General features: G+C 39.3%; 1 protein-coding gene across 4 annotated transcripts; it reads right to left on the reverse strand.

The window, feature by feature from the left end:
* Nucleotides 1-3,811: 3,811 nt before the first annotated feature.
* FSD1 (Fe superoxide dismutase 1) lies at nt 3,812-9,277 on the reverse strand. 4 transcript variants are annotated; one of them, XM_086813582.1, is made up of 8 exons: nt 9,123-9,277; nt 8,984-9,055; nt 8,303-8,491; nt 5,735-5,906; nt 5,529-5,623; nt 4,608-4,634; nt 4,478-4,501; nt 3,812-4,231 (listed from the first exon to the last, which is right to left on the reverse strand). In XM_086813582.1, the coding sequence occupies exons 1-8, from the start codon at nt 9,204-9,206 to the stop codon at nt 4,106-4,108; spliced, it is 789 nt and encodes a 262-aa protein (XP_086669708.1). In that variant the 5' UTR covers nt 9,207-9,277; the 3' UTR covers nt 3,812-4,105. The 4 variants fall into 4 exon arrangements, with proteins under 4 accessions (XP_086669708.1, XP_086669710.1, XP_086669709.1 ...); XM_086813584.1 differs by lacking the exon at nt 8,984-9,055; XM_086813583.1 differs by lacking the exon at nt 4,478-4,501 and having other exon boundaries at nt 4,558-4,634.
* Between the last annotated feature and the right edge of the window lie 352 nt (nt 9,278-9,629).

Consider the following 9,629-nt stretch of genomic DNA (forward strand, 5'->3'; position numbering starts at 1 on the left):
CAAAAAAAGTATGTTCATAGGTCGGGGCACACGACATTACTTCAACCTTTTGCAAAATTCCTATGAGTGTCCCTAAGTTGCCATCGGCTAATTTAAAAATGTATGTTCATGGAGATGAAGAACCTTGAAAGACCAGGTTTTGTGGAAACAAGGTACTTCACTTTGCCATCCTGCATAGACAATGGCACATCTCCAACATGTTCATAGGTCAAGCTACACGATATTACGTTTGCCTCTTTCAAAATTCCTATGGGTGTTCCTAATTTAAGGACAATGTTTGAAGGTTCAAGGGCTTCCTCCCCCATCTTCACCACATGTATTTTGGTGGTGATGCTCACTCATGCTCCCCCGTCTAGGATCATAGTTATGGTCATGCCATCCAATTTGGTTCAAATGGTAACATTCATGCCATCACCTTCAAAATACTTACTCACTATATAGACTAGTTTGGCAATCTTTGTTTTCATCTCATCGAGCTCATTAAACGCTCTTGTAAGCAAGGCATTATCCGTCCAGAGTCTATCTAGATCACTATTAAAGCTCCTTACCCTAAAGCACACGGTTGGGCGGAGCCATTAGTTTGCAATCAAATTTTGAAAGCAATAATACTATTTACTCTCCACTTCTTTCTGCAATTTAATGCTTTGGGTTATGAAGATTTTGCTTCCACTATTATGTTTTTTATGCCTTTTTATTAACCATTTATCTACTTAAATAATCTACCTTCTGAATGTGGCTCGTGCAGTATTGCACAACCAAAATCCTCTTTGTACTATGAAGACTTTCTTCCACTTTTTTACAACTTTTTATTAAACATTTGTCTACTTATATAACTCACCTTATGAATGTGGCACACGTGCAATATTGCACATAATTCCTCTTATAGGATTTCTAGCATGGATCTTTCTAATGACTCTCTTTGAGTAGAGTGATACTATAGAGTTCATGCAATCATCAATTTCTTGGCCACGTGATTTCTTGACTGCATATATCTGCCAAGCACAAGCTTGCTCGAAGGGTAATACAAATGAATGTTTGTTGAAATAAATGGAATATCTTTCCAAAAAAGTGAAGTGTTTCATGTGTGGGATGACTGGTGGAATCTCAAACAAGTAAATAGGAAGGTGAGAGAATTCATCAATAAGTACATGTAGCTTATGCCACATCGACGATCATTGACAAATTTAATGACATCATTAAACATAGGGGGTCACAATAAACTTGCTTGAAGAACATTGCACTAGCTTTGCTTGCAAAGTATCTTCTTGCAATTCCAATGAGTGAGATTCTTTTAGAAACTCATCTTCTTGCACACATCTGCTTAGAACACCATCCTTTACAAGCTTGTATAGGGTGTTGCAAACTTAATAAATTGACATGTCTTATCTTTTCACAATGGATGATCCTCAAGAAAAACATATACAAGATACTATGAAATCTCATCACTCCATTCTGGCGCAACAGCTATCAGGAAAGCATTCGAAAGACCATCATCAATGCATGTGGTTGGCTCCCTATTTAGAATTCTTGACATAAGATCCACAAGGGTTCCCTTTTGCACTTTGATCATAAAAAAGTAAAACTCCATCAAGATGAGGAACTATCTTATTGAGAAGAATTCGAGAAAGAGAGTGAGCTTGAGCTCCTTTTACAAAGCAATCTTCTTCACACACACACATAAGAGTAGACAAGCACACGAGAGATAAATGGCTGAATTTTCTTCTTTCTTCTTTACTTCTCTATAACCATAACATAAAAGATAACAGTGCATACTATATGGGAAAGTCCTCAACTACTCAAACATACACGATCCAGTGTGAATCCGACTATATGAGCTAACGCTAGAACTATGTCATACATAGTCCATAGTGTAAACTTGACTATATGAACTAGCGCTATAAGTACGCCAAAGTGGTTATCATAAGCATGTAAACCACTAGCTACATTTCACGCGACATTTCACCAATAATCTCACCAACCATGATAGTGGCATAAGTGAGAAGGTATCATCCTGTAAACCACTAGTGACATTTTACATAATCTCACCGACCATGATAAGTGCAAAGGTGTCATCCCGGTGTGCCATCCATACATATGCTAGTTGAGCTTGATATCTCAACACCTCTCCTTGAAGTCAACTCTATACCTTGCACTCTAAGCAGTCTTCTAAACTCGTGAAACTTTTATGTATCCAATGCCTTCGTGAAGATGGCAGCCACCTAATCCTCTTTGTTGACATAAACCAAATCCACATCACATGCTATAACCTTCTCCCTCATGGCTCATCCATATCTATAAGTAGCTTGTACAACCAAGCTACCTAACATGTCACTATAACAACACCCTTGAACTTGGCCTCTATACTCAACAATGCAACCATTGGTTGCTTCTTGATTCTCTAGATCATAAACAATGCTCCTAAAAAAGAGAGAATGTAAAGCCACTAGTAGATCTCTTGTCTAAGACACTACCTAATAAAAAACAAGTTGCAAAATCAATTGAATGCAAGAAACATTGATTCTCTAATTTTAATATCAATTGAAGGGCCGAGATTAAGTGAATTCAATTTCCGAGGGACTATTGATATGCCAAAACGTGAAGCCAAAGCAAGTAAACATCTCTTTGATAACACTACAAGGTGAGAAATTATAGTGTTTCTTAATTTTTTATTTTATGCACAAAATAACTCATTTCAAGTTATTGATTTCTTCATTTTGAATTCTGAATGACAATATTCATCATTTTTATTCAGATTCTCAATGGCGTGAGGAGCTATAACAAAGTGCAAATGCAACTGTCTTTCAAAAAATTCAATTCATTACCATCTACTTTATTAAATGTTTTTACACATGGAGGTCATGTTGCTTTCCTTGGGTTTCAATACCATTAAACCCAATCAAAAAGTAGCCATATTGTTGGGCAAAGGCCTTAATACCCCTCAATGTGGGTGCGAATAGGTCAATGCAAGACCAACAAATTACATGCAGAGTGGCTGCCACAGATCAAACAAGCAATGTGATGATTCTTCATTGTCCTCTGCTCACCTCGTTTCTGATATCACATGCACAGTATCATCACTATGCATAAACTCTTTCTTTCACAATATGGCCATCCCCCACCCTTCCACTTATTTGGAACCCGAACAACAAAAGGATTTAGGTCACCGTGCATCTACTTTAGAATAACATAGCCCTGCCAACCCTTCAATTTACTTGGAAATCCAAAACATCAATCTCACTAGAAAGTATCATTGCAACTCATACATTACCAAACTCCTTGCACACTCCTAAGCATTTTCCCATGTAGATTGACATGTGCAGTAAATTTGTGTGATTAAGCATCAAATACATTCATGCTTATGCTTATTATGCATCTGAAACCCACACACTTGCTGGCCATACACACTTATTGGCATGTGCAGTAAAGTTTGGTGTGATGAAGCATCGAATACATTCATGCTTATGGATATCATGCATCTGAAACCACAAGCACTTGTTGGCCCCACAGACTTCTTGGCATATGCAGTAAATTTTGGTGTAATGAAGCATTAAATACATTCATACCATGGATATTATGCATCTAACACTCACAGACCTGTTGGCAAGTGCAGGAGATTTCGGTGTGATGAACCATCAAATACGTTCATGCTTATGGATATTATGCATCTGACAACCACGCACATGCACAGATGAATCCAAGCACACCTTGTGAGTGTGCACAGGCACTACTGCCACACTAGGCATTAAATTTCATGCAGTATGCACTTTTGTCATTACATGCATATTATACATCACACAATCTACAAATTGAATTGTTAATGATAGTCCTTGTAAGTTGTTACTTGCATTGGGCTATAACATTCATCTTTGCATTTGTACATCCTGCTATCAAGAGATCAGTCTTTACAGCTGGACCACCAACAACTAAAGATTTACACAAAATTGAACCCTTCAAAACTGAGCCATTCCTGCCATTGTCGGGCCTTGCAACATTTAGTTGCTTTATCATTCACTCATCTGCCATTGCTTAAACCACTCAAACTAAGCCCTTTAAGTTTTCTGCACAACTTTTGAGACAGAGCCTTAAAGGATCGCAATCTAGTTAGTTAGGCCTCAGGAATAACAGGGTCATAGAAATTCAAAAATGCTTTAGCCCGCTCAAGCCTTGCAGCAACCATCTCCCATGATATGAGCTCGTTGACGAAAGTTGAGATGTAATCGGGCCGTCGGTTCTGCAGGGGACATAGTAATTAAGCTCCACATATAAAGACATTACAACCATGGAGTACATACTTTTTGTTTAGCTGTTTAAAAGCAAAAGGAGGACAAGGATGCAAGCAGAGAAGAAGGGAAGAACATTTTTTTGAGGGTGTGCGTGTGTGTGTGTGTGTGTGTGGGGGGGGGGGGGGGGGGGGGGGGGAGGGTGTTGGTGTTGTGTGGGGTGTGTTGTGGTTGTGTGGTGTTTGGGATCTACTTACTTGGAAATCAAGGTAGTATGCATGCTGCAAGTGACAAACAATAAACTCAGTAGTGACAAAGTTAGGCAAATAACAATTACACAGGCTTGATGTGCTTGTAAAAAAAGCATAGGATTGATCCCGCCATTACCTCCCAGACATCGATGGTAAGAAGTGGCTGTACACAACAACACCATGAAAGTATCAGAAGAAGTTGAAACTCAACCACACTTGTAACACATTCCAATCAGCTGCGAGAAAACACGCGTACAGCAATAACGCTTCCACTTTGAAGGTCAAGTTGCAAGCATAAACATCCACTAGCAAGTATATTTCAATAAGGAGAGTGCAACCTTGACTCATGAGACTCTATTCACAAAGCTTCAGCTAGTTTATGCCTAGTATAGACTTTATGCGAAGGCATTCCTATTCCCATTGCCTGCACCCAAGAGCAACTGCAGGTTTAGGTATATGGATAAGGTATAAGGGTTTAGTAAAGGAATCAATCCATGCTGAAAGCCCTTATCTCAAGAGAAAGACTATTAGAATGAAGCGAAGTGCCCATAATGAGCAAATACTAGGCTGCCTAGCCAACTAGCACAAGTGTGCATGATGCAGATCATGCTGCACATAAAACACAGATAGATGCAAATTGGCTTACTTGCTAGAATCTATAAGCCCCTCTCAACCCATTCTACACATCTACTCACAGAGGCTGCATGTAGAGACAGACAGGTGTGAATTTGACAAGGGAGTGCAGACAAGTCGGGATATGCATGGTATGTAACATACACAAGGTGCAAATAAATGAACATGCTTTATTCGATTATTTAACAAACTATCAGAATTTGAGGGCCGGGTCCATTACTACAGACCTATGCGGACTACCAAGAACACCTGACGGATGGTGGCACACAGGTCACAGGGACACACGAAGCATGTGGTGTGAAGGCCCAAGAGTTCTATGCTATTATAGTGGTAACCAATAGTTACAAACTTTGAATGTCCATTAGTTGCCTAATGGCTCGTAGCAAACACTACATAATGAGCTATGAGTGTAGAAAATGCTTACAATGTGGCCTAAGATGAGAGGGTTTAATGCATTGGGAGTCTTCTCAATCACAAGTTTGGCAAATTTGTTTTCAACAAGGGGATCCGTGGCCTTGGCTGCAAACAAAAAGGGCACTATGAGGACACAACAAGAATATCTAAGGTCCATCAAATAAAAAGTTTTTGCATATTTCCCAACAAATGATCAAAGTTTGTAAAGACACTTGCCCACAAGCCACACCCAGCCAGAACCAAACTGTGTGGCAGCAGCCTGTTTGAACTCGTCTGCAAAGGCTTCGAATGATCCCAAATCTCTTTCAATCAACTGAAGCAGTTCTCCTTCTGGTTTCTTGCCACCTCCCGGTTTAATGGATTGCCAGAAGAAATCGTGATTCCAGACCTGCAAGGCAAAGTCCCAAAAGAGTTTCATAAAGGTTGTCCTTGTCTCTGTCAGTGTATTATGTATTTGCTGAAATCCAACTTCTGGGGTTTTCATTTGAAAATCTGCAGGGTGTATAGCACAAATATTATTAATAGCATTATGCGCCTAGAACTATAAATTATGTAAATCTTTGGGTTCATGTCACATTACAACCTAGTTAAAAATAAATAAAAAGGCATTACAAATGAGATTCGACTAAAGTTAATTAGCAGCTTGAGTACGGAGCACTTGGTACTAATGGATTACATGTAATATATACCTTCATAAGGTCAGAAAAATCTGAACTTACGAATTGAGAGATTTGAGAAAGAAATAATAGTGAAAAAGGACAAAGACAAAAACAAAGCATTTGAAAGATCAAAAATAAATAAACTAACAAACCTAGCTACTAAGGAGAGGAAATCAAAAGATAATATCAAACGAAGACTTTTAATTAAGACATTAACCAAAAAAAAAACCCAAAAAAAAAAACACAAACAAAAACAAACAAACAAAACAAAACAAAAAAAACAAAAAACAAAACACAAAAAAGCAAAACACAAAACTGTAAACTCTAGACCTAAAGCACTAAGAGCTAGAACCAAACATTAAGCTAAACTTTAAAAAAGACTTCGACTCAAAAGTGCAACCGTTAACTCCAATGTTTGTCCGAACATGAAGTGTAGGTTCATCAACTCTATCATGCATAGCGTGGATAATAAGCTATGACATCCCTACTCACGTCATCAGTGCCCAAGAGTAGAGGCAAGTTTGTATAAGGTTAGTCCAAAAGAACATGCTTTATAAAACCAGCGAATTGAGTTTCTATCACTCTCCGGAAATGATGGGCAATAAGCTCGTGTACATGTAAGTTGTTAACCAATAAGCTGGTGTACAGCGACCCTTAAAGTTAAGAACACCTCACCTGTAATCTATGTAAGGAAGGATAAGGCTCATTCATGGGCACCAAACAATAAGGTGTAGGCACGAGTAGTATGGTCGCTTTTTCTAAACATTGCAAGCAAACAAATGATTTAGAGGCTCAGAGAAAACCCTCAAGACATGGAAGTGATTGAACATAATTGATAACAATTGGAGCATGAAATCGATTGGATGGAGCTAATCAATTGTGTTTGCTTTTGGAACGAAGAGTAAAATGATCCTTATATCATACTCTGTAAGGTTCATGCTTGTTTTGTGACATTTATCCTTCAGAGATGCAACTTGGAAAGCTTGGTATGTCCAATGTTTGTCATCAAGGATGATGATTCCTAAAAGGGGATGAGAATGTTACAACCCCAACACCCGGAGCGTTGAAAAGTGTGGAACCCATGATGGCAACATAGGACAACACATCACCGCTTAGCGTGTTAAGTGTACACACTTGTCCATTATGACAAGGTTCTTGAGTGACGACCTTTATGCCTAGGGACTGAGTGCTGTGTAGCATAGGGGACCAAACAAACACAAAGAGCACCCGAGTCAGGTGTGGCTGGTCAAGTGCACATTGGGCACTCGGAGGTTAATGGTATATATGTATGGGTGGTTAATCAAACTATATCATGCTAGGTTTCATGCTTTTTAGAAGCAATCTTTATCTTCTTCTTATCTACATTTGTGAGATTGGAGGCCGGATCTAAGGGTAGGGTTAACTCTCACATTTTTCAATATAAAGCAATAATGTGGTAGCTTTCTAGTTGGAGCCACCATCGCATTGGAATATTTACAATACTTCTGTAAGTCCCATTTAGAAAGTTCTTGGAACCTAAGCAACAAGAACTATTAAGCATTCTCCTAGAATGGAAGAGCTGGAAGAGGTTATGTGGCTGGAGCAAATCTATTTTCCATAGTTGAGGGAAACAGGGAAACGGAAATGGAAACGGAAACGGAAACGGATCCGGATACGGATATGAAAATTTTGAGGAGAGCAAACAGAAATGGAAACACCACGTCAGCAAGGAGGGCTAATCAAGGGGAGGGGTTGAAAGTTCATGATTGTTTGTACGCACATGTGATCCCATTATGACATTCAAGGACTACCACACAGGCTATGCAGAGAGCATATGCCAACACCTTGGGCTGCGCAAGAGGTGTGTTTCAGTTCTCTTTCCTTGAGCGAATTCATAAGACTAATACAGTCTCCATAAGGCCAAGCCTATTCCAAGAAGTATCTATATAATCAAGTGCTCCAAAAAATAAAAACATGCGTTTCTTTGAAAAAAAAAAGGTGGTCAAATCGGTACAACATAATCAAAATCAATATGCTATTATGTCAAAAACATGTCAAAGGTTTCGTTTTCATGCACATTCATTCAATCAAGTTGTAGTTTAATTTTCTACCACTGAAGCCAAGGTGAAACATTGGGGTTTATCACCTGGCCTGCATTGTTAAAATAGGCAGTAGGGTTTCCATTGTTGTAGCCAAACTTCACCACTTCATCAAGCAGCATTCCCTCTAGATCCGTGCCTGCAACTTGTTTGTTCAGGTTGTCCACATAGGCACGATGGTGCTTCCCCCAGTGGAACTCCAAGGTTTGTTTACTCATGTGAGGTTCCAGGGCATCCTGTGAGCAAGCCACAGCAATAGCCACATTACCTCACAAGATTAAAATTATCCAATTCTGCCAAAAAAAAAAAAAAAAAACAGAGGAAGGGGGAAGAAAGGGTGGGTGGGAGGTCGGGCGAGACGAGGTTTAAAAGAGAGGAAATTTTTCACACTGTCGCCATTGTCATGAAGCCACGGCCATGTGTCTAAAGCCATGTTGCCAAAGCCATATGGTCATAAACATAGACATAGACATGGACAAGGCCATAGCCATGAAGGCATAGCCATAGCCATGAATCCATGACTTCCAAGGCCATGCATACACATAGCCATGGCTAACCATGTTGCCAAAGACATAGGCTTAGACATAGCCATGGACAACTGGTTCAATTACTGCCATAATTTGCAGAAAGAAAGCAGAAGTGAGCGCACTCTATGCATAGCCAGATTGCCTTTCAAAATCACAACACCATTGTGATAAAAGGTTAACAATACAGAAGAGAGAGCTCACCATGTCAAAAGGCAATGGTTTCAGTTGGAATTCCATGACAATATTTCTTTGTGATGAGACGGCCTTCCTTCTCTGCAGAGAAGAATAAGATAATTATGTAAAGAATGGCACAGTTTGCGGGGGGCAACAGAATTCTTACACGAGATGAAGATGACGAGAAGGAAGGAGAGGGCCATGGAGTTGCCAACGTTCGAAATGCAGGCATGCACTGAGCCAAAGCCATGTTGTGAGTTCCTGTTGTGTAAAGCCCAGAGACTTTAGAGAGGTTTTTCTTCTTCCCAATGTTCAGCTTAAAATGATTAAATTTTTAAGAAGTAACCTTATTTATGCATGTATTACACAGGTTAAATATTTGTTTTTATTTTTTGATGTGAGAGTGTGCTAGATGGCCTTATTTATGCATGTATTACACAAGTTAAATATTTGTTTTTATTTTTTTGATGTGAATGTGACAGATGCCCTTTTGGTAGATTCTGTGTCTGCAAGAAGATATATATATATATACTGGCTCACAACACATGCCCTTTCGGTAGATTCTAACCCCAACACCTGCCCTTTCGGTAGATTCTAACCCCAACACCTCCACTTCGAAGGCATGAGTGCTAGGTCCAGGCTAGTGCCCATTAGGCTTACACTAGTTAATAGT

The sequence above is a fragment of the Cibotium barometz genome, chromosome 19 (assembly GCF_041138505.1).
Source record: "Cibotium barometz isolate CiBa-2024 chromosome 19, ASM4113850v1, whole genome shotgun sequence".
Lineage (NCBI taxonomy): Eukaryota > Viridiplantae > Streptophyta > Polypodiopsida > Cyatheales > Cibotiaceae > Cibotium > Cibotium barometz.